The sequence below is a fragment of the Leucoraja erinacea genome, chromosome 18 (genome assembly GCF_028641065.1).
Source record: "Leucoraja erinacea ecotype New England chromosome 18, Leri_hhj_1, whole genome shotgun sequence".
Classification (NCBI taxonomy): Eukaryota; Metazoa; Chordata; class Chondrichthyes; order Rajiformes; family Rajidae; genus Leucoraja; species Leucoraja erinaceus.
In genome coordinates this window covers 5,302,550-5,328,318 of record NC_073394.1, presented here as the reverse complement: position 1 = coordinate 5,328,318, position 25,769 = coordinate 5,302,550, and the positions used below count along the sequence as shown (strand labels likewise).

The window sequence follows — 25,769 nt, the reverse complement described above, 5'->3', positions numbered from 1 at the left end:
CTATGTCGCTCTTCCAGGGAGATGCTAACTGCATTTTGTTGTCTCTGTACTGTACACTGAAAATGACAATTAAAGTTGAATCTGAATCTGAATCTGAATCTGAATCTTGCTGCTGGAAGAACATCAACTCAGAGAAAGATGCTCTTTGGTCTGCTCGAAACCCGTTGGTCTCCCACAAGAGTGAGAATATTGCCGACTGGCCCGCTTCAGACTGCAGGAGTACGTGCTGAGGGACATACTAAAGCTTGGTGCAGCCAACGCCAAGGCTCTGTGGGGGAGGACCACAGTCTGGGTTCCTTACACTGCTGCACATTGGGGCGTGCGCAGACAGGGTCCAGTGCAGGCACCTCTCAAATGAGGGAAGGAATATCACCCCTTGAGTGCCACGGGTGCTTTGTTTAAACATAAGTGCAAACACTGTGTAGGAAGGAACTGCAGATGCTGGTTTAAACCAAAGCCCTTCTTCAGACACAAAACGTCACCCATCCCTTCTCTCCAGAGATGCTGCCTATCCAGTTGAGTTACTCCAGCATTCTGTGTCTATCATGGGTGCAAACACGACGGAATATGACACAATTGAATGTATAAAGTATGAATGATGAGTTTATGCACAGTCTTTGTTTAGTATATTTTTATTCTGGAAGATTTAAAATAAAAATTGTATTCTATTACATTAGCAGAAATGAGTGGCTGACTATTCATTCTCTAATACATTTTGGTATATAGTACCCAAGTTCTGACACTGCTCATTTCTAATTTATTTATGGTTAACTCATTGTTTGTGTAGCTGCAGGTCTCTACCAGAGGTTGATGAACTTTTATCTATTCATTGCTTCCTAGTTTTTCTTTACTAGTAATCCCTAGGCTTCCTCTAGGCTTCTGTTCTAACATGTAGAAACAAGGGATTGTAGAGCAGGTTTTCAAAACAAAAGAGTGCTGGAGTAACTCAGTGGGTCAGGCAGCATCTGTGGAGAACATAGATAGGTATCCTCCCTGGAATCGCATCCGTTTCTCCCCTCCTCCCATTCCACCATACATTCCTTCCTCCAGCTTCACACTTTGTAAGTCTTCAATCCTTTTGTCTCGTACCTTCTCTCTTTTCAACTATGGCCTTTGTCCAAGCATCTGCCTATCATCCCCAACCCCCACCCCCCTCTCACACCTGTATTCATCTACTACCTGCCACACTTTCTCCTGCAAAGATCAAAGCATGGCAGGTTCTCTCTTCCTGCTTCCTCCCCCCGCCGACAATCAGTCTGAAGAAGGGTTCCAACCTGAAAGGCCACCTATCCATGTTCTCCAGAGATGCCGCCTGACCCACTGAGTTACTCCAGCACTTTGTGTCTTTTTTCAGTTGTAACATGGATGATCGTACAACACAGAAACAGGACCTTCAACCCAATTGTCAATGCCAACCATGATGCCCATCTTAGCTGGTCCCGTCTGTCCATGTTTGACCCATATTCCTCAAAACCTTTCCCATCTATAAGTTCACATTACATAGTTGTGATATTGATTTGCATTTTATCAGTTATTTGGTTTCATTTAACTCTATATAAGATGAAATCTAATGTTCATGTAATTACCAGCCAGCAAACGAGGTGACTAATGTACATATTTGATAAGAAAACCAAATATGTTTTAACAATGGTCAAACAGTGTGAAGAGAACCAGCACTGGGCATTTTCTTCAAAGTCCAATTTCGCACTGAGCCTTTGCGAGATTTTCTACTCCGCATCTCAGCTGTCTTGCCTCGTCTTCGTCGAACTGCTGCCGTATGATTCCGCACACTCCCGTGGCACCCAGAATGCAGGGGAGACTTAGGAAGACGTCGGTTTTGATGCCGTGCTCATTCTGAAGTACGGGTGGAACAAATGTTACAGCGCAGAAGTTGATGTAAAAGTACAAATATTCAAATTTGATAAGACACACTGGAGTAACTGAGCGGGTCAGGCAGCATCTCTGGAGAGAAGGAATGGGTGATGTTTCGGCTTCTTCAGACTGAGAGGCGGGAGAGGGAGGCAGAGACATGGAAGGGTAAGGTGTGAAAAACACAGATCAAAGGTGACGGTGATCAAGGAAATGTAGAATAGTACATTGTTGGCACGGGACGGGGGGACAGTGACAAGGCATACAATCAGTAATATTTAATCAGGTGAACAATAAATTAGTCAGAGAATTAGGATGGGGGAGGGACAGAGAGCGAGAGAAAGCGAGGGTTACTTGGAGTTCGAGAAGTCAATGTTCATGCCGCTGGGGTGTAAGCTGCCCAAGCGAAATATGAGGTGCTGTTCCTCCAATTTGCGTTAGGCCTCACTCTGACTGTGGAGGAGGCCCAGGTCAGAAAGATCAGTGTGGGAATGGGAGGGGGAGTTATCTTCGGTATAAGCCAGCATCTGCAGTTCTTTCCTATATAATATTCATATTTGGATGGGGCAAAGGTTAAATTGGATGTGCACAATTAGAATATAGAACAGTACAGCTCACAAACAGGCTCTATGTTCGTGCCCAACATGCTGTGCCCAACAATATCCGTGCCCAACATGCTGTTAAAGTTAAACTAATCTCCTGTGCCTGCACATGATCCATATCCCGCCAGTCCCTGCACATCATGTTGACGTTGAGTTTGGTTTATTGCCACATGTGCCGAGGTATAATGAAAAGCTTTCGTTGTGTGCTAACCAGTCAACGCAAAGACAATACGTGATTACAATCAGGACATCCACAGTGCGGCATACACGATAAAGGGACCAATGCGAATAATGTTTAGTGCAAAATATAGTCCAAAATAGTCTGAAGGTCTGTGTGCCTATCTAGAAATCTCTCACACACTATAAACATATCTGCCTCCGCCCCCATCATGGCCAGCACATTCTAACCTGCGGCCTACACCAACTTGAAGCCACGGTCTCCGGTGGGGAAGAGCCGATTCTGGACTTACCTGGACTTTTACCTGTCTGCACATCTGGACGCCCGCAGCAGCGGCTGCGGAGGGTTGAGGTCCCGACCACGGGGGAAAATGGAGGAGGACTGACCAAATTTTGTGTCTTCCACCACAGTGATGAATGCTGTGGTGGATGTTTGTGTAAATTTTTTTGTGTGTTCTTTATCATTGTACCACTGCTGGCAAATTAATTTCACTTGAACTTTATGTGCAATGTACCGAATAAAACTGATTGTTGTTGATTGTTGACATTCCAGGCACCCACTACTCTCTATAAAAAACATGCGCCGCAAATCTTATTTAAACTTTGCTCCTCTCACTTTAAACCAAAGCACCTGTAGAAATGCTGCACTATTCCCAGCTCCCAGCGGGGTCTGCTGTGGGCACCCAATAATGGTCTCCTATAGTGTTCTCTAAATGACAGCTGGTTAAAACTTACTTTTGCATTTGTGGTCACGAGTTGGGTGGTCTTGAGATTTTTCACAATCGCATTCACAATATTCGCCACACTAAGACCCATTGCCCAAGAAATGCATCCTTTCAGCCTGATGACTTCTTGTCCACTATTATTGAGGGGGAAAAAAAACCAAACAAAACAAATATCAATTTAGACTATATATATACAGTGCACAAACAGGCCCTTCGGCCCATCTAGACACTGCTAACCAGCGCTAACCCCGTGCTCTAACTATCGTACACACTAGGGACAATAAGCTAATTAATCTACAAATTTGCATGTCTTGGGAGTGTGGGAGGAAACTGGAGCACCTGGAGAAAACCCTTGCGGTCACAGGGAGAACGTACAAACTCTGTACAGACAGCACCCGTAGTCAGAATCGAATCTCAGCTCTACTGCTGCGCCACTGTGCCGCCTCAATTGAAACTGCTCCTTATATTTACAAATGCAATTAGGACCCATATCCGTTACCATGAGTAATCTTTGAGAAGAGCCCATCGACACTTACCTGTCCATGACCTTTTTATAAAATGCATCTCCATGTTTCTTTGACATGTGGCCAGCCACATCCTTTAGCTTAATACCGGCCACGTTTGTGCCACTCCAAACTGGAACTACGGCAAAGACAAAAGCATTAGGTGTATATCATGCACCATTAGGCAGCAAATTCAGAAAGTCAAATCAAGTAGGGTCTATCTAATCACTGAAAATATCAATGGCTTCTTGAACACTCAGTAAAATTATTGATTGTCGCATTATGTCAAGAAGTAAACTTTCAAAAGAGGTGATTTTTCATTTCAGCACTTTCATGCCAACCCCTGGAGGTAATATTGTTCCTGTTGCTATAGCGTTTTCCAATTACCTGTTGGAAAAGCTGTTCTTGCAAAAGAATAATTGGACGAGTAAGCAATCAGTGATGCAGCTTATGGTATGAGCACGTAGTTCAACAGCAACAATGGAAATTTATAGAACAGAAGGCTATTCAGCAAACCACCAGCTATCTCCGAGTCCCCCATTATCAAGATCCCCCGTGCCACTCTTGATCAGCAAATTGTGTTCAGTTCTGGGCATCGTGTTATAGGAAAGATGTTGTCAAACTGGAAAGGGTACAGAGAACAATTACAAGGAAGTTGCCAGGATGGGAGACTGAGCTCTAGGCAGAGGTTGAGAAGGCTGGGTCTCTATTCCTTGGAGCACAGGAGGATGAGGGGAGATCTTATAGAGGTGTATAAGATCATGAGAGGAATAGGTCAAGTAGATGGTACACAAAAATGCGGGAGAAACTCAGCGGGTGCAGCAGCATCCATGGAGCGAAGGAAATAGGCAAGTTTCGGGCCGAAACCCTTCTTCAGATGCACAGAGTAGGTGAATAGAGGACCAGAAGTTTAAGGGGAAAAGATTTAATAGGAGTCTGAGGGGTAACCTTTTCACCCAAAGGGTGGTGGGTGTATGGAACAAGCTGCCAGAGGAGGTAGTTGAGGCAGGAACTACCCCAACATTTAAGAAACAGTTAGACAGGTACATGGATATGACAGGTTTGGAGGGATATGGACCAAATGCTGGCAGGTGGGACTAGTGTAGCTGGAACATATTGGGCTGAAGGGCCTGTTTCCACAATATATCACTATGACTCTATATGGGAACATGATATTGTTACTATCTGATGAAAGAGCAACAATGGCAACTCAAAATCCCAGGGTATTGAGTCTGCACGTGTGAGGGGGGAGATTAAAAAGAGAAGGTGTATACTATTTAATTGAATTACTTTAATGTGGAGCGATTGTCACAGACCAGCTACCACATGAAGGTCCAATGGAAAAGAGGTCCAAGTACACAGACGGCCAGACCCTGCCACACAGCGCACACGCACATGAACACGTGAACACACGCCCCCCACACACACACACACACACAAATGTACTTCCTCTACATCCTTCGAAGACGGAGGAGATTCAATATGTTGATGAATACAAAACCATTGAGCCATTGAACTTCCGCACATGTACTGTAGAGCACATATTGACTGATTGCATCACAGCCTGGTTGGAATGCAAACACCCAGGAACGAAAGGAGAATAGAAAAGGTGGTAGACACTGCCTGGCCCATCACAGGTACTGGCCTTCCCACCATCGAAAGGATCTATTGGAAGCACTGTCAGAAAAAGGCAGCCAGCATCATAAGACCCTGACCACGGTCTCATTTCCCCCCTACCATTGGGAAGGTGGATCAGGAGTATTTAAAAAAACATCACCACCAGGTTCACAAATAGCTCCTTCCAAGAAACAACCAGACTGTTGAAAACAACAAAAGACTGGCTAAACTATGAGGGCAGGAAGGAACAGCTGATGCTGATTTAAACCGGAGTTAGACACAAAATGCTCGTAACACAGCGGGAAAGGCGGCATCTCTGGAGAAAAGGAATGGGTGACTCACAAAATGCTGGAGCAACTCAGGCAGCATCTCTGGAGAGAATGGGTGATGGTCTGAAGAAGGTTCTCGAACCGAAACGTTACCCATTCCTCCTCTTCAGAGATCCTGCCTTTCCCCGCTGAGTTACTCCAGCATTTTGTGTGCAGGACGATATAAATGGCATGAGACAGACTGAGCCGAGGGATCACACATTCAAGTCCATGTCCGAGAAGCAGAATTAGGCCATTCGGCCCATCACGTCTAAACCATATAAACCATATAACAATTACAGCACGGAAACAGGCCATCTCGACCCTTCTAGTCCGTGCCGAACACATAATCTCCCCTAGTCCCATATACCTGCGCTCAGACCATAACCCTCCATTCCCTTCCCATCCATATAACTATCCAATTTATTTTTAAATGATAAAAACGAACCTGCCTCCACCACCTTCACTGGAAGCTCATTCCACACAGCTACCACTCTCTGAGTAAAGAAGTTCCCCCTCATGTTACCCCTAAACTTCAGACCCTTAATTCTCATGTCATGTCCCCTTGTTTGAATCTTCCCTACTCTCAGTGGGAAAAGCTTTTCCACGTCAACTCTGTCTATCCCTCTCATCATTTAAAAAACCTCTATCAAGTCCCCCCTTAACCTTCTGCACTCCAAAGAATAAAGCCCTAACTTGTTCAACCTTTCTCTGTAACTTAGTTGCTGAAACCCAGGCAACATTCTAGTAAATCTCCTCTGTACTCTCTCTATTCTGTTGACATCCTTCCTATAATTAGGTGTCCAAAATTGTACACCATACTCCAGAATTGGCCTCACCAATGCCTTGTACAATTTTAACATTACATCCCAACTTCTATACTCAATGCTCTGATTTATAAAGGCCAGCACACCAAAAGCTTTCTTTACCACCCTATCTACATGAGATTCCACTTTCAGGGAACTGTGCACAGTTATTCCCAGATCCCTCTGTTCACCTACATTCTTCAATTCCCTACCATTTACCATGTACGTCCTATTTTGATTTGTCCTGCCAAGATGTAGCACCTCACACTTATCAGCATTAAACTCCATCTGCCATCTTTCAGCCCACTCTTCCAACTGGCATAAATCTCTCTGTAGACTTTGAAACTCTACTTCATTACCCGCAACCCCACCTATCTTAGTATCATCTGCATACTTACTAATCCAATTTACCACACCATCATCCAGATCATTGATGTACATGACAAACAACAGTGGACCCAACACAGATCCCTGTGGCACCCCACTCGTCACTGGCCTCCAACCTGACAAACAACCATCCACCATTACTCTCTGGCATCTCCCATTCAGCCACTGTTGAATCTATCTTGCTACTCCACCATTAATACCCAACCATTGAACCTTCTTAACCAACCTTCCATGAGGAACCTTGTCAAAGGCCTTACTGAAGTCCATATACACAACATCCACTGCTTTACCCTCATCAATTTCCCGAGTAACATCTTAAAAAAATTCAAGAAGATTAGTTAAACATGACCTTCCAGGCACAAATCCATGTTGACTGTTCCTAATCAGACCCTGTTTATCCAGATGCTTATATATATTATCTCTAAGTATTCTTTCCATTAATTTGCCCACCACTGACGTCAAACTAACAGGTCTATAATTGCTAGGTTTACTCTTAGACCCCTTTTTAAACATTGGAACAACATGCGCAGTACGCCAATCCTCCGGCACTATTCCCGTTTCTAATGACATTTGAAATATTTCTGCCATAGCCCCTGCTATTTCTACACTAACTTCCCTCAATGTCCTAGGGAATATCCTGTCCGGACCTGGAGACTTATCCACTTTTATATTTCTCAAAAGTGTCAGTACTTCCTCTTCTTTGATCCTCATAGTTTCCATCATCTCTGCTATTAATTCATAGCTGATGAAATTGCACATCCCACCACATCCAGTTGTGAATGATAGCTGACATTAACCTAGCCATCTAAATGAATTAATATTAACTAAGTGAAACAAATCCTTCAATATTAATGCATTTCTTAATTCAACGTACAATATCTTTAAAAACATTTAATCAGCATTGACGGAAATGACAAGAGGCTACTCACCACTTCCATATCCTTGTTCACCCACAATAGAGGTATGGATATTTGCTGGAAAAATGTTCAACTCTGCACTAAGTAAAAACCGAAGTCTTGCATTGTCCAAGTTAGTGCCAACGCCAATAACACGATTCTTTGGAAATCCACTCAGTTTCCAGGCAGCATAGGTCAATGGATCCACTGCAAAGTAAAACCAACCCCGAGAGAAAGTGAAGATACACACAAAGTGCTGGAGTAACTCAGTTGACCAGGCAGCATCTCTGGAGAAAAGGTATAGGCGACATTTCGGGTCGAGACCCTTCTTCAGACTGAGAGTCTGGGAAAAGGGAAACGAGAGATACAGTATATAGACGGTGATATAGAGAGACAAAGTGATCTCACTATTACCATACAACACTGATACTATTGGGTTTCATCAACGCTCGTTAGCCACTGTTCCTGTTTAAGCACATGCTAAAGATTCCATGGGACAACTTGAAGATGCTGCAGGTAGGTTAATGTCCTTTCTTCAATCATGCATGCAGTTTACACATTCTCGCTGTGACTAAGTGGGTTTCCTCCAGATTTACTGGTTTCTCCCCACATTCAAAAAATATGGGCGGAATTCACTGAAGGGCCCGTTTCAGCGTTCTACAATTCCATTATACTTTAATAACGAGATTATCCAGTCTTGTGTAGAAACAAAGAACTGCAGATGCTGGTTTACAAAAAAAAGACACACAATGCTGGAGCAACTCAGATGCTCAGGTAGCATTTCTGGAGAAGATAGGTGACTTTCCGGTGACCCTGAAATGGACCCGACCTGAAATGTCTGACCTGTTGAGTTAGCCCAGCCCTCTGTTATGTTCTTTATCTATTCCTGGGATCAATCATAGGGCCGCAATAAATGCACTTTGGCTTCTGTATTTAACAACTTCAAAATCAATGCATTGTTTTACAGGCCATAAAACTCTTTCATGAACTTGCATGAAACATTTCAGCTCCATCTCGAACAACAGATGTTGAACCAGAAGGCACAGATTGCCTGGCAAGGAGCCAATATCTGTAAGAAATGAGGAAGGATAGAAAATGCTGTTGGAACAATAAAACAATTAGTAATCATTATAAAGAAAAATATTCAGGTTTAAATAAAAGACTCAAAGCCTGGTGTGTCTTTTTTTTGTAAACCTGCATCTGCAATTCCTTGTGTATGCAAGTTCAAATCTCTGCTCCAGCAAAATATCTGAAACAAATAAAATTGCGATATGATGTACAGTATTCCAGATTTTGGCACAGTGATTACATTATTGGACTAATACAACGTTGTGATGCCAATGGTAATTTTTCACCTCGCCAACTGGGTTACGTAAATTCAGTTTGTTAAAATAATCTGGAATCTATAAAACATTTCCATCGCAGTTACTGGATTACACAATGTGAACATGGGTGGCAATGCGAGTATTTGTTAAGTTTAGTTTAGTTTATTGTCACGTGTACCGAGGGACAGTGAAACGTTTGCGTGCTATCCAATCAGTGGAAGGACAGTACATGATTGCAATCAAGCCGTCCACAGTGTACAGCTACAGGATAAAGGGAATAACGTTTAACATTGTCCACCATAGTGGATGTAGTTAAAAGTTTACCATTTTGATGGGTCTGAAGTCACTCATGGACAAGAAAAAATATGAGATTTCCTTCCCTGAACGACATGGGTGAACCAGTTTTATTTTATAAGAATTTTACAATTTACAAGGGGTTTGAAAGTTAGTTGATAAAAACATTTTTATTTTTAAATTCCAGATGTCTTGAATTTGTATTTAAATTCCCTATCAGCCATGGTGATATTGGATCACTCATTTATCTGGATCAGTGGCTCCAAACTTTAGATAGACACAAAATGCTGGAGTAACTCAGCAGGACAGGCAGCATCTCTGTCTCGTTTCGGATCAAAACCCTTCTTCAGAGGCAGGGGAGAGGGAGACATCGAGATATGGAAGGGTAAGGAGTGAAAATGAGAGATCAAAAGGGACAAAGTTCAAGGAAAATGTAGAATAGATCATTGTTATCCAGGGGAAGCTGACAACGGGGAATACAAAGTAAAATTTAATCAGGAGGATAGTCAAACTGATTGGAAAACTAGGATGGGGTAGGGATGGTGAGAGAGGGAAAGCAAGGGTTACTTGAAGTTAGAGAAGTCAATATTCATACCGCTGGGTTGTAAGCTGCCCAAGCGAAATATGGGACTTTAGTTGGTAGTCCTGTGACCTAAAGGTTTGCCTCTATACTCCAAGATATTGAAACTATTGGATTGTCATAGAGACCGAGGAAATTCACACAAGTCCTTTAAAGATGGAAAACTGCTGTCCTTAGCAACTCTGGCCTGCATGTTCATCAGACACAACGGAATTTGACTCCTATCTGTCCTGTGAAATAGACAGACAGGCCACTCGGGACGTAACGAGGGATCTGCAATAAATACCAGTGACGTCCATTACCCCAAGAAGAATTATAAAAGAAAATTGGATTCACGGATGACAGTGAAGACGTTCACAGTGATTGGCAATCGATCATCTTTTACCTGGCTGAGAGACGATCAGCAAAATGGCAGATGGACTGTGCTTAGCCAATTGAGGGATTATCTCCTTGTAGAGAGCAACATTGTCCTTTAGCTGATTTGCATCAGGCTTTTGTCCTTTCATCTGCACACCAGCACAGACAATGCAAATTTTAGAATCTTGCGTAACTTTAAAATCTGGAGAATGGTAATTGGGGAAAGAAAAACATCAATCAGTTAAATATGAAAGGCAGGTATTTCAAATACATGCATTGCAACCAGACTTGGACTCAGCAAACTTTTTACTCCCTTTTTTCTCCACACATACTTATTATTGGATTGGAACTATATTACAAAGTCCGGTATAGACAGGGTGGTGAAGAAAGAATATGTTATGCTTCGCTTCATTTGGCATTGAGCATAAGAGGTGCGACATTATGTTACAGTTGTACAAGACGTTGGCGAGACTGCACGTGAAATATTGTGTGCAATTCTGCTCGACAAATTATAGGGAGGATATGAGAGTGCAGTAACATTTCACCAGGATGTTACCTGGACTCCAGTATTTGAGTTATAAGAAGGAACTCCTTAAGGAGATAAGCAGACACCATTTTCCCTGGAGTAAAGGTTTATAATATCAAAAAGGGCAAAGAATAGGTGGATGGTCACAGTCTTTTTCTCAAGGTAGGATAAGCTGAAACTATGGGCAATAAGTTAAAGGTGAGAAGGGAACGATTTAAAGGGAACCTGAGGAGCAGGTTTTCCATACAGAAGGTGGTGTGTACACAGAACTAGCTCCCAGAGGAAATGGTAGAGGTGGAAACTATTACACCATTTAAAAGCATTGGACAGGTATATGGAAAGAAAGATCGAGAGGGATGAGGGCCAAACACAGGTTAAAGCGACTAGCTCAGATTGGCATTTTGGTCGGTATGGACGAGTTGGTCAGTTTCTGTGCTGTATCACTCTATTTAATATGCATGGGAGCTTATGGAACAAACTGAAATGAGAAGAGAGTCATCAAGTCAGACAGCCTAGAAACAGGCCCTTTGGCCCAACTGGCCCACGCCGACCAACAAGCCCCAACTACACAAGCCCCAAGCACACCTGCCTGCATTTGGCCCATATCCCTCTAAATCTATTATATACATATTTTTTTAAATGTTGTGATTGTTCCTGCCTCAAATAGCTCCTCTGGCAGCTTGTTCCATATACCTACCACCCTTTGTGTGAAAAATATGCCCCTCGGGTTCCTATTAAATCTACCCCCCTATACCCCTCACCTTAAACCCATGTCCTCTGGTTCTTGATTCCCCTATTCTGGGTAAAATACTGCGCATTTACCCTATCTATTCCCCTCATGATCTAACACACCTCTTTAAGATCACCCCTCTTCCTGTGCTCAAAGGAATAAAGTTGTAGTCTGCTCAAGCTCTTCCTATAGCTCAGGCCTTCGGGTCCTGGCAACTGCCTCATAAATATATATATTTAGCTTATTTAACTTATACATTATTGATCATATAGTATCCGACTCCTTCTCTGGCAGAACATTTTGTAATCTAAAAATATTAATATTTAACATGTATTTAATATATATATTAATATTTAACATATATTTAATACTATATATTATTGCCTGAAGATTACACTATTTCCATTGTACTTATAACTTATGATGGCAGTCAGAAATACAGTTAGATAGACAATAAATAGGTAGCTGGACCAAGGCAAGATTGAAATCTAATGTTTCTTCAAATATTGAAAAGAATTATGTCACAATAAATCCCATGACCCATCACAAACCTGTATCAGCTTTTATTCTGCATTTCATAAACAGACTACCATGCATCAAATCCATTGATTCCCCCTTAAGTATGTCCGCGTGCCTATCGACAAGGACCAACTCGTCGGCTAAACTCTGTAAAAGGGAATAAATGGAAAACACTGGATTTAGACTTGTCTTTGTGCTGTTTCCATGTCAGGAGTGTATTGTTGAGGTGAGTCTAAGTGATCAGATATTTACATTTTCCTTTCATCAAGAATGCCCAATCGCTGGTCCAGAAACCAACAGTTGGCATCCATCTTTGACACATACGGGCCTGTGCCAAAGTCCATCACTGCTGCGTTAAAGGTGCCATGTAAATGAAAGTTGTTTTCATTCTGTATTTGACTGTGCAAGAACAGAAGCTAGAAGCTGCTATCAAGGTTTTAGTTAACAATGTCACAGATAATTTCACCATCGAAACAGCGATTCTGAGGCAAGAGTCAAATTTGCTACCGTGTTCAAAATGTACCCATCTGCAAAAACCGTGCTAAGAATATTGCTTCAGCCAATTGACAACCAGAGCATGATATTTCTCAATGGCAAAAGTCATGTTATTTGAACATATCAAAATTAAGGTTTTTGTAACCAGGAATCACTGTCTTAAAACCTTTTACTCGGCATTCACATCTATTTAATAGGCAATAATGTCCCTCAGCCCAAGCCATTGAAATAAATTATTTACCTATTATCCAAGTGCTGTCAATGGGAGTATGTTATGTGCAAATTGACTAATATATTCTGACTTGGCTGAGATAACACTGTAAGAATACTTCAAATGCTTATATAGTCGTCAAGAAAGTTGGTTCGTCTCAAGGCCTTTGTGAGCATTGGGACAACGAATGTTGCTGTATGGAGTTACTCAGCGGGTCAGCCAGCAACTCTGGAGAAAAGGAATAGGTGATGCTTCGGGTCGAGACCCTTCTTCAGACTGACAGTCAGGTAAGAGGGAAACTAGAGGTACTAGTTTCCCCCTCCCTCTTCCCCGACTCTCAGTCTGAAGAAGGTTCTCGACCTGAAACATCACCTATTCATTTTCTCCAGAGCTGCTCCCTAAGCCACTGAGTTACTCCAGCATCTTGGGTCTATCTTCAGTGTAAACCTGCATCTGCAGTTCCTTCCAACACAATGTTGAAGTATGTTTCATATCAGAGATGAACCCTACCCCTCTTCAATATCTATAAATTTGGAATTCCTAGGTAGCTCCTGTCAAAGTAATTACACTTGAGTCTATTTTGAAAAGCTGAGTGATTGTCATTTTGAGTCCTCCTAGGTTCTCAGTTCAATTCAGTTTAGTTTACTGTCATGTGGGTAACGAGGTACAGTGAAAAGCTTTTGTTGTGTGCTAACCAGCCAGCAGAAAGACAATACATGATTGCAATCGAGCAATTCACAGTGTACAGATACACGCAAAGGGAATAACGTTTAGTACAAGATAAAGCCAGTAAAGTCTGGTCAAAGATAGTACCTGTAGTTCAGGACTGCAGGATAGTAGTACAGGTTCTGACACTAATAGGATTAGTTGTTTCCTGACTAATTTCAATAAATAAGGTTCAGAAAGGTGAAATATACATACACTTTGCTAGTTCGTTAATTTGTTTATTATGTCTGAATCTTTAACAAAAATAGATTAAAAAATTATAACACTGAATACTGAATGTTAGACTTACCTTCTGTGCAATGATAACAGCACATGCCATGCCAACTTCCCCAGCGCCCACTATTGTGAGTTTTGAAGAAGGTTTGACAGACACTGGTGGGACTATCACTTTGAACAGATCATCTTGCATACTCATTGTCTTTAATTGTGCTGTCAACTTCAAAAGATCAGAAATCTAAAAAGGTAAAAAAGACATTGACTCATATGGTGCAAAAAAAATGAGCAAGTTATTTAAAAAAAGTGACACTTGGCAACAAATTCTTTACTGAATCTTGTGCCTCAAGTGTGATGTTAATATTTCCATTTTATTGTTGCATGGAGAAACTCAGCGGGTCAAGCAGCATCTCTGGAGAACATGGACAGGTGACGTTTCATTTCTTCAATAAGGCTCCCGACCCGAAATGTCACCCATCTGCTTTCTCCAGAGATGCTGCCTGACCCGCTGAGTTACTCCAGCAATATGTGCCTATCTTCGGTATAAATGGGACGATCAGCCATGATCACAATGAATGGCGGTGCTGGCTCGAAGGGCCGAATGGCCTCCTCCTGCACCTATTTTCTATGTTTCTAAACTGGTACCTGCAGTTCCTTTTTATTACATTGAAAATGCTTTCTGACCGCACAGTGATACAGCGGAAGTCTTGCAACACCAGAGACCCGAACGGTCCTGTGCTGTCTGTATGGAATTTGTACGCTCTCCCTGTGACCGTGTGGGTTTTCTCCGGGTGCTCCGGTTTCCTCCCACACTCTAAAGATGTACAGGTTTGTGGGTTAATTGACTCTGTAAATTATAAATTGTGTAGGATAGTGCTAGTGTATGATATCAAACTAATCTTGATTTGATTTTACACTTGATGCTCGGCCTCTGATCTTGCAACAGCAGCGAACTCTGCACTGACGGCCAGGCCAACTTCATCCCTGACTCCGCCGAACATATTTCACTGCCACAGTTGTGAACTAAATCATCATCCGACCAGCACTATTTTTGGTATAAATCAACATCTGCAGTTCCTTCAACAAGCAATATGTTATTCAGCATTTTCCTTGAGCCGCATCCTGTTGATGTCTCGTTGTCATCCCTACCCTTCCTTACCTCTGTGCCCCCCCCCCCCCCCCCCCTCCCCCTCTCCCCTGACTCTCAGTCAAAAGAAGGGTCTCGACCCGAAACGTCACATATTCCTTCTATCCGGAGATGCTGCCTGTTCCGCTGAGTTTACTCTGGCATTTTGTATCTATCTTCAACATATTGCAGATCAGTCCAGTTTAGAAATACAGATCTGACCTGTTTTGACTTGACGTCCTCTCCACCTTTCAGCGAGTGTTTGTCTTCGCAACCTTCTCGTTCCCCCCTTCAAAACTATTCCCAAAGCTGCGTCCAAGGCTCAGTCCGACCTCGCTCGCACTCTCTCGGCAATGGACTTTGATACACGGGACGAAGAGCGCTTCATAAAGGTCACTGAGGCTGTTAAACGTAGCCCGTGTTCACACACCAGCGCCAGAAAGGGTGTCGCCTCACAGCGATCTCCCCGCCCTGATTGTCAGACAACCCTGTCACACCTTACGCAACACTGGGAGCAAAGGCAAAGCACAGCGGGGCGCTGGAAGGCAACAGATGCTGCAAATATAATGCGAGGGAAAGTACTTGCAGATGCTGGTTTATACCAAAGATGGACATTAAACGCTGGGGTAGCTCAGCGGCACAGGCAGCATCTCTGTAGAGAAGGAATGGGTGACGTTTCGAATCGAGACGTCTGAAGAAGGGTGTCCCTGTCCGGCATTTGGTATCGAACCTGGATAGATGACATTTCACAGAGTGCTGGAATAACTCAGCAGGTCAGGCAGCATCTCTGGACAACATGGACAGGTGACACTTCGACTAGGGACCCTTCTTCAGATCCCGAGAATACTGGAAATAGTTGCTGGAAATACTCGGCGTGAAACTAACCGTCCCTCCAACAGATATTTTCTCCCCCCCCCAAAGCGGCGCTGTCCTTTTACAGCCGCTTCCCATCAGCTGTTAGCAATGAGGGATAGACTCAGCTATCCCTCAGCACAGCAACATCGTTCTTGATCTATCTTTCTTGGTTAACAACCTAACCTTCGACCCCCCCGTGAGAAATTTTATTTAACTCTGAAATTGAAGATAGACTGCTGGAGTAACTCAGCAGGACAGGCAGCGCAGCGACTGTGGAGAGAAGACCCTTCTTCAGACTGAACTGAACTCTCGTCGGTGAGAGTACTTGTGAATGTCTGAAGAAGGATCTCGACCAGAGAGCAACCCTCACCCCAGAGCCGCTGCCCGTCCCGCTGAGCCACCACAACCCCGTGTCCACCTTCAACTCCAGAGCCAAACAAAAAACACACACCAGGAGCCGCCACGGGCCAGGAATTCCCCTCCCCCACCCCACCCACCAACAGAAAGGAACCACAGATGACGCCAGCACTGCAAAACGTCAAATGATTCCGGGAATGCCGAGGCGACAGGTTGAGAGAGAGGGAGTGAGAGAGCGAGAGAGAGACGGGATGGGGAGCGGGAGAGAGAGAGAGCGCGCACGAGAGGGAGAGGGAGGGAGAGGGAGGGAGAGAGGGAAAGACAGAGAGACACAACATGGGTCGGTAGGTGAATGACTTTACCTGCACACCAAGAAGAAGCCCGTGCTCGTGGTCCGGAGCTCTCAATCATGACAGTGAGTTTTAAGAAATTCTGAATGTGTCATCAATACATCGATCTACATTCCTCAGGAAGTCCCGTGAATTTTATTCATAGGAAGGCGACATCATTAATACTTTGTCAAAACACAATTACATTTACTGAGGAATGTGGATCGATGCATAGTTGACACATTGTATAACTACGTGTTAACTACTGGCTGTTAGTGGTAGTTAACAAACCGTTTTTGTCCGATGGCCGGTGCAGCAGTTTTTATTCATATTCGTTTTTAACAAAAATCCGTATTTAACAAGGTGAATGTTTTTTTTTAATCTGTATGTAACAACACAAATTCGTATTTCCGTACAAAATACGGAAAATAGCGCGGGGCCCCTTTAGGTGCGGGGCCCAATTGGGAGCAATCAGTCCAATCAGCTTAAGGCCGGCCCTGGGCAGTTGTATGCCAGATGAAGTTTAATGTGGATAAATGTGAGGTTATCCACTTTGGTATAAAAAAACTATCTAAATGGCGTCAAATGGGAAAAGGGGAAGTGCAACGGGATCTGTGGGTCCTTGTTCATCAGTCTATTAAGTGTAATCATGCAGGGACAGCAGGAAGTGAAGAAAGTGAATGGCATGTTGGTTTTTATAACAAGAGGAGTCAAGTATAGGAGCAAAGAGGTCCTTCTGCAGTTGTACAGGGCCCTAGTGAGACCACACCTGGAGTATTGTGTGCAGTTTTGGTCCCCTAATTTGAGGAAGGACATTCTTACTACTGAGGGAGAGTGCAGCATAGGTTTACAAGGTTAATTCCCAGGATGGCGGGACTGTCATATGCTGAGAGAATGGAGTGGCTGGGCTTGTACACTCTGGAGTTTAGAAGGATGAAAGGCGTTCTTATTGAAACATTATTATTATTAAGGGTTTGGATATGCTAGAGGCATGAAACATGTTCCTGATGTTGAGGGAGTCCAGAACCTGGGGCCACAGTTTATGAATAAGGGGTAAGCCATTTAGAAGATGAGGAAACACTTTTTCTCACAGAGAGTTGTGAGTCTGTGGAATTCTCTGCCTCAGAGGGCGGTGGAGGCCGGTTCTCTGGATACTTTCAAGAGAGAACTAGATAGGGCTCTTAAAGATAGCGGAGTCAGGGGATATGGGGAGAAGGCAGGAACGAGGTACTGATTAGGGATGATCAGCCATGATCACGTTGAATGGCGGTGCTGGCTCGAAGGACCGAATGGGCAACTCCTGCACCTATTGTCTATTGGTAGCGGTCACTGTATGGGGATCAATGAGGATCTGAAAGAGGCCTGACTGAAATAGGTCCCTGCACAAGACTCCATAGGTTTTAATTTATTATGCCCCGTCTACCGAAGTACAGTGAAAACCTCTGTTTTGCCTACTATCCAAATGAGTCAGCTAACACGATATAGAAATACAATCAAATCAAATTCAACTGTAATAGTTAGAGAAAAGAGCAAGATGCAGAGTGCAGGATATATGATCATCAGCATTGTAGCGCACCAGTTCCATAGACAAAGTCCAAAGTCCACATAGGGGTAAAAGTGAATCAGACATGACCAGATCTTAAGGAAGGACCTTTCAGAAGCCGAATAGATATGCCATTTATTGTCACTATACATGTACAGTGAAACTGAAAGCTGCTCGTACTCAGTGCATACATACAATTTTACACAAAAAACAAGAAACAGAAAAACAAAACAGAAGGGAGATGGGGGGGGGGGGGAATAGGTGCACAAATTCTACGGCGCTACATACATATATACAGATGGAAGTCCTGTTGGGCGGTGTAGTCAGTGCATGTGTGGATTTGAATTTATGGTAGATATAATTCTCGGGAAGCAGCTATTCCTGAGTCTGTTTGTCCTGGATTTGATGCACCTATAGCGCCTTCCAGAGGGCAGCAGGTCGAACAGTCCAAACGCAGGATGGGAGCTGTCTTTGGTGATCTTCTTTGCCCTGCTAAGGCAGCGGGAGGTGTAGATGTCCATCAGGGAGGGGAGAGGGCAACCAATGATCCTCTGCGCTGTCCTGGTTACCCTCTGAAGCCTCTCCCTGTCTGCCATGGTGCAGCTGCCATACCATGCTGTAATGCAGTATGTCAGCAGGCTCTCGATGGACGAGCGGTAGAAGGTCAGCAGCAGGTTAGAGTCCAGGTTGTGCTTCCTGAGGACCCTCAGGAAGTGCAGCCGCTGCTGAGCCTTCTTGATGACCGCTGTCGTGTTGTCCGTCCAGGAGATGTCAGCCGCGATATGGACGCCGAGAAACCGGAAGGTGTTGACCCTCTCCACACACTCGCCGTTAATGTGTAGGGGGACTAAGTCGGTGCTGTGCCTCCTGAAGTCGACAATGAGCTCTTTTGTTTTCCTGGTGTTCAGATCCAGATTGTTTTCTGAGCACCAGGTTGTCAACTTCAGGACTTCCTCTCTGTAGGCTGCCTCGTCTCCCTTTGAAATAAGTCCGACCACAGTAGTGTCGTCAGCAAATTTGACGATGCGGTTGTTGTTGTGGGCCGGACTACAGTCGTAGGTGTAGAGACAGTATAAGAGGGGGCTTAGCACACAGCCCTGTGGGGAACCGGGTACTCAACCTGCGAGTGGAGGAGAGGTGGGGGCCAAGTCTCACAGTCTGGGGCCGGTTTGTGAGGAAATCCTTAATCCAGGCACATGTGACAGTGGGGAGGCCGAGAGTGACCAGTTTACCAATGAGGATGTCCGGGATGATTGTGTTAAAGGCTGAACTAAAATCCACAAAGAGCATCCGGACGTAGCTCTGCCCCTGCTCCAGATGGCTCAGCACAGAGTGGAGAGCTACGGTGATGGCGTCTTCTGTGGATCTGTTTTGGCGATAAGCGAATTGGTGGGGGTCGAAGTCTGGTGGTAGATAGTCCTTGATGTGCTGGAGGACCAATCTCTCGAAGCACTTCGTGATTACCGGAGTGAGGGCAACAGGACGGTAGTCATTAAGGCTGGTGATGGGAGACTTCTTCGGCACAGGGACGATTGTGGCTGATTTTAGGCAGGACGGAATAACTGCCTGGGCCAGGGAGAGATTGAAAATTCTGGTGAAGATGGCAGTGAGCTGGTGGGCGCACGCTTTGAGCACCTTACCAGGGACTCCATCTGGGCCGGTAGCCTTCTTGGGGTTCACTGCCAGGAGCACCCGTCTGACATCGTGTTCCCCGACAGTGAGTGGGGTAGTACAGGAGCCAGGTGAGGGTGGGTGGGCACAGGGCTGTAGCAGGTGAGTGCTGCTGTTGTGATGTTTCAAAGCGGGAGAAGAAGCAATTTAGCTTTTCTGCCAGCGGCGCACTCAGGTCTTCTGACTTTGTGGCACAGCCTCTGTAGTTGGTAATGTCTTGTATGCCCCGCCATACCTCCCGTGTATTATTGCTGGACAAGTGGGACTCTATGCTCCTCTTGTGATCCGCCTTGGCCTTTTTAATACCACTTTTCAGGTCGGCTCGAGCAGCCCTGTACAGAGCTCTGTCACCTGACCTGAAGGCAGCATCGCGGGCTCTGAGGAGTGTGCGGACCTGACTGGACATCCAGGGTTTCTGGTTTGGGAAAACCCGTATGTTTTTGTCTACAGTCACATTTCCGATGCAGAACTTGATATAGTCCAGCACCGATTCTGTGAGAGTTTCCAGGTCCTGGTGTTCGAATATGTCCCAGTTTGTCTGGGTAAAGCAGTCCTGTAGATTGGAGAGTGCATTTTCAGGCCAGGTTGTAACAGATTTTATGGTGGGCCTGGCACTGCGTCTGAGGGGGGTGTAGGCTGGAGAGAGCAGGAGGGAGAGATGGTCTGACTGGCCGAGTTGGGGGAGGGGGATGGCTCTATACGCGTGCTTGATATTGGTGTAAACATGATCCAGCGTGTTCACCCCTCTAGTAGAACACTTGACATGTTGGTAGAATTTCGGCAGTACAGTCTTCAAGTTGGCCTTATTAAAGTCCCCTGCGATTATGTGAACACCTTCGGGGTGGTCCCGCTGCTGTTCGTTAATGGTGTTCAGCAGGAGAGAGAGCGCCTTGTTTACATTGGCGTCAGGTGGAATATACACAGCCGTGACAATCACGACTGTTAGTTCTCTCGGTAGAAAAAAAGGCCGGCATCTTACAGACATGTACTCGAGGTCAGGGGAACAATGATTGTCTATGATTGTCCCGTTGTTGCACCAATTCTCATGCACGTATATACAGAGACCCCCTCCCCTGCTCTTACCGGAGTCCAATTAGAATGACAGAGGAGAAGAAGCTGTTCCTAAGTCTGGTGGTGCCCGTTTTCAAACTTCTGTACCTTCTGCTGGACAGGACCAGATAGATTAAAGGACTGATGGTCCAATCATTTTGAAGGTGGCAGAAATGTCGGAGAATTATGTGCAGGTTGTAGAAGCTGGTGGGGTAAAGGTACGGACCAGGAGAACTCGATCCTTGTCCCAGCTGCAGGAGGGGGAGTAAGAGCAGAACTGCAGGACACTGAGGAGCGAGGGGACACAGATATGGAATTCATCGACAATAGCAGAGGGTGAAACCACATTTATGAAGAAAGAGGACATCTCAGGTGTCCTAGAGTGGAAATCCTCATCTTGGGAGCAGATGCGGCAGAGATGGAGAAATTGATAGTAAGGGATGTCATCCTCGCAGGAGAGGGTGGGTGAGGTGTAGGAAGAGGGTAGAGAGGGCGGTCAAAAGAGGGGTTGTTGAGTTTCACCATGCGGAAGAGAGTGTTAGTTGAAGGGAACTGATTGGGTCTCTGTGGTTTCCTTCAATGTGGATTAGCTGTTGAACACGAGAGCAAGGTCTAGATCCAATGATTAGATGGACCAATACAATTGGAAACCAGCCTCTGCCATACTAGGGTTACATAGAAACATAGACATAGAAAATAGGTGCAGGAGTAGGCCATTCGGCCCTTCGAGCCTGCACCGTCATTCAATATGAATATCTGTGGCAGAGAATTCCAGAGATTCACCACTCTCTGTGTGAAAAATGTTTTTTTCATCTCGGTCCTAAAAGATTTCCCCCTAATCCTTAAACTGTGACCCCTTGTTCTGGACTTCACCAACATTGGGAACAGTCTTCCTGTATCTAGCCTGTCCAACCCTTTAAGAATTTTGTAAGTTTCTATAAGAAAATAAAGTTTTTTTGTTTTTTTTTAAAAGATGAGACTAAGAAAAAGAATAAGAAAGTTAGATAGTAAAGGATAGAAAGATGTGAAATATATAGTGTGTGAAGAAAGAGAACGAGTAAATGAAGAAAGTTGAGAGAGAAAATAGTGAAAAGAAAAGGAGATCATTATTTATAATCTTGACCAACCCTCGTCCAGTCCTGAAACAGTTATTTTTTACAATTGTGTTGCACCATATGATTCCAAAAAAACGACGAATGGAGACCAAATCGTTATGAATTGGTCTGATTTATCCATTAGGAGGAATCGCATTTCCTCAAGATGAGCGGTGTCCAACATACTTGCAATCCACATTTTAAGCGTTGGTATTGATGTACCCTTCCAAAATTTAAGTATTAATTTTTTTGCTATTATTAAACCATAGCTAAGGAATAGATTTTGAGATGTGTTCAATTTATTCCCATCTTCCATTACATCAAATATAATCATTTCAGTATTAGGTTCCATTCTTGTCTTGAATAATTTTGTACGTATTTCAAAAATATCATTCCAAAATCTATAAAGTTTTATGCAGGAAACTAAGGAGTGTGTTGTAGTTGCCTTTTGGGCTAGACATTTATCACAAGTGGCGGATATATTTGGATAAAATTTGTTCAATCTTGTTTTTGAATAATATAATCTATGTACAATTTTAAATTGAATTAGATTATGTCTTACATTAATTGAACATTTGTGAATATATATCAGGTATTTTTCCCATTTAACCTTCGTAATTTTTATCATTAATTCCCGTTCCCACTCTTCTCTAAGTACCTCTGTCGATGGTAGATCTATATTTAGAATACTATTATATAAATAGGATATTAATTTTTGTGAGTCAGCTTCAATATTCATTGCTTCTTCCAATAAGTCAGGAGGTACTTTTTGATATACCTTGTATATATTTTTTCACAGTCGCAAATCTGAAGATATTTAAAATATTGGTTGTTTTTCAATTTAAATTTTAATTGTAGTTGGAATGATAGTAGGTTTCCCATTTCGTACATATCCCTGATCCTTCTAATTCCGAGACTTTCCCATTGGTTATATGTCTTATCAATAAGAGATGGTTTAAATAAAGGGTTATTCGCAATTGGCATTAACAGTGATAGATTTCTTAATTTTAAAGATAATTTTATTTGTTTCCAAATTCTTATTGTACCATATATAATTGGGTTCTTCTTATATATTGTGTTATTCAGTTTTTTGGGGGAAAAGAGGATTGTTCCTATATTACAAGGATGGCAATCCTCCTTCTCCATTTTTATCCATTCTGTCTGTTGGGTAGAACTAACCAACCAATAAATCATATTCTTAATATGCACTGCCCAGTAATAATACATAAAATTCGGAAGTGAAAGTCCCCCGACCTCTTTTGGTTTACATAAGTGTTTTTTTGTGATTCTATGTGATTTATAGTCCCAAATATAATTTGTAATGTTAGAGTCTAATTTAAAAAAAAAATATTTTGGTATATATACCGGTATAGACTGAAATATGTATAGTAATTGTGGTAGGAAGATCATTTTTATTGCATTTATTCTACCTAATAATGATAAGGGAAGTGTTTTCCAAAATTTAATCCGTGTATTAAGTTTATTTAATAAAGGTATGAAATTAGCATTGAATAATGCTTTATATTTTCTAGTAATCTGAATACCCAAATATTTAAATTTTTCTGTTGCGATTTTAAAGGGGAACTTCAATAAGTGTGTAGGAAAATAAAGTTAATAATAAAGAAAACCCAAATCATTTATCATTTATCCGTAATTTATGCAATATGATGCATAGCCTGGAGAAGGAAGCTGCCGCCCCTGAAGACGGAGAAATGGAGAGGAGGATGGAGGGAGAAGGTGGCGGATGTTGGACAAAAGGCCTGGTAAGAAGAACTGGGGGGGAGGTTCTGACCTTCCATGCCCTCAAGGTTGGCTGCGGGAGGTGCCCCCCAGGGAACATGGGCTGAAGTGGGCCGTGCAAAGAGAGGGACAGTTCACAGGACGATCGGAATGGAGGCGACAGCTACAACTCTCCTTAATACAACTATTTTGCAGCTGGGACTGCAAAATGGTGCCAAAATCGTGACTTTTGCCTACTCATTGGGTTGGTCTGTACATTCTGTACTAACCGGGGAACTGTATGCTGAGAGTCTTTCTGTTCTTTATGCAAAAAAGTATTTTGTTGTACCTTTGTAGAGGTGATAATAAAGAAACCATGGAATCATTGAGCAATTACAATTCAGAAACCAGTCATTCCACTCTTGTGGGGTGCAGTAATTAAACTTGACATGTGCTGCACTGTCTGACTATGATTATGAGCCTCCACCCATTTCTCCCATAGTTCCTACACCCTTTTTGTGCTTATCTACTTTCCATTTCAATATATCTTGCTATCTTATCTGTTACATTATTTTATTTCCCATCAAGAAACACCTTATTTTAGGAAGGAACTGCAGATGTTGGAAAATCGAAGGTACACAAAAATGCTGGAGAAACTCAGCGGGTGCAGCAGCATCTATGGAGCGAAGGAAATAGGCAACGTTTCGGGCCAAAACCCTTCTACAGACCTTCTACCAACACCTTATTTTAGTTTAGTTTAGAGATAGAGTGCGGAAACAGGCTCTTCGGCCCAGAGTCCGCACCGACCAGCGATACCCATACACTAACGCTATCCTACACACACTAGGGACAATTTACAATTTTATCAAGCCAATTAACCTACAAACCTGTACATCTTTGGTATGTGGGACGAAACCAAAGATAGAGCTCTGAAAGATAGCGGAGTCAAGGGATATGGGGAGAAGGCAGGAACGGACGGGGTAATAATTGTGATCAGCCATGGTCACAGTGAATGGCGGTACTGGCTTGAAGGGCCAAATGGCCTACTCCTGCACCTATTGCCTCTTGTCTAATGTCAATCTCAGAGAAAACCCATGTAGGTCACAGGGGGAACGCACAAACTCCTGATATTTTTCATTCTACAATTAAAAACGACTACTGTAAAGCACATATGTCCACGCCATTACTGATACAAGACGACACATGATTACAATCAAGCCGCCAACAATGAGAGGTTTAAAAGTGTGGAGTGATCGTAATGATCACTCTGGGATCTGAGAGCTGCCTGACTTGGGTGCCATCTTTCATGTCATGGGTTTGGAGATACTATCAGAATACTCGAGGCATTCATCAGCAGAAAATTTTGTGGATGGCACATATTTCTGTCACAGCGTGCTGATGACAGGGTAATCAATTGTGCCCTGTAGAGATGTTAGAGATGTTTTCAGATGAAGGGAGGTGAGTAATTAATGCAGGATATCCAAACCCAGGACCTATTCGCAGTATCATGGGCCTTCTTGAGACGTTCATAAGTTCTAGGGGTAGAATTCGGCCATTCGGCCCATCAAGTCTACTGCACCATTCACTCATGGCTGATGCATCTCTCAGAGACACAATATTTATGGGACTCTGTCCAATTCAATTTGACCAGGTGAAGGCTGCTTCAGTCCAAACTTCACCTTCTTGAGTGGGAGGTCCGTTGTTTGGTTGATGATTCTTCTCCTCAGACTTGAAACTCGCTCTCCAAGGATGAATATAAGAAGGAACTGCAAATGCTGGCCTGGTTTAAACCGAAGATAGACACACAAAAAGCTGAAGTTACTCAGCGGGACATACAGCTTCTCTAGAGAGAAGGAATAGGTGACGTTTCGGGTCGAGACCATTCTTCAGACAAGAATAAGTGTTTGGATACAATGCATTTATCTTTATATAGATGTTTGGAGGGGAGGGCTGCATTACCTGTCGCCTCAGGAGCTCACCTGTCCTGGGAATGGCACATGCAGGGTCCGGGGCGGCGGCCGCTCCAACCGTCAGGTGAAGCCCGGCCCGTTGCCCTGGCGACGAGCGCGAGGCTGCGTGATGACGCGTGGAGCGGGGGCGGGCGCGCGCTGGCCGGTTGCCCGGGCGGAGCGGCGCAACGCAACGTAACGCAACGTGGT

The 25,769-nt window shown here is 43.6% G+C and overlaps 1 protein-coding gene across 3 annotated transcripts; it reads right to left on the bottom strand.

Moving 5' to 3' along the window:
• Positions 1–616: 616 nt before the first annotated feature.
• LOC129705586 (L-lactate dehydrogenase A chain-like) lies at positions 617–25,724 on the bottom strand. Of its 3 annotated transcripts, none has more exons than XM_055649192.1 (8): positions 25,590–25,724; positions 13,943–14,107; positions 12,254–12,368; positions 10,475–10,648; positions 7,924–8,097; positions 3,910–4,015; positions 3,384–3,507; positions 617–1,854 (listed from the first exon to the last, which is right to left on the bottom strand). In XM_055649192.1, the coding sequence occupies exons 2-8, from the start codon at positions 14,066–14,068 to the stop codon at positions 1,690–1,692; spliced, it is 984 nt and encodes a 327-aa protein (XP_055505167.1). In that variant the 5' UTR covers positions 14,069–14,107; positions 25,590–25,724; the 3' UTR covers positions 617–1,689. The 3 variants fall into 3 exon arrangements, with proteins under 3 accessions (XP_055505167.1, XP_055505166.1, XP_055505164.1); XM_055649191.1 differs by having other exon boundaries at positions 25,570–25,702; XM_055649189.1 differs by lacking the exon at positions 25,590–25,724 and adding an exon at positions 15,215–15,465.
• Between the last annotated feature and the right edge of the window lie 45 nt (positions 25,725–25,769).

Bases quoted from the DNA above. Each gene is read 5' to 3' on its own strand.
- LOC129705586 (XM_055649192.1), bottom strand. From the start codon at position 14,068: ATGAGTATGCAAGATGATCTGTTCAAAGTGATAGTCCCACCAGTGTCT. The intron at 3,508-3,909 runs GTAAGTGTCGAT...CCTCAATAATAG, and splicing joins TATAAAAAGGTCATGGACAG to TGGACAAGAAGTCATCAGGC. The intron at 1,855-3,383 runs GTAAGTTTTAAC...CCCGTACTTCAG, and splicing joins TCGTGACCACAAATGCAAAA to AATGAGCACGGCATCAAAAC.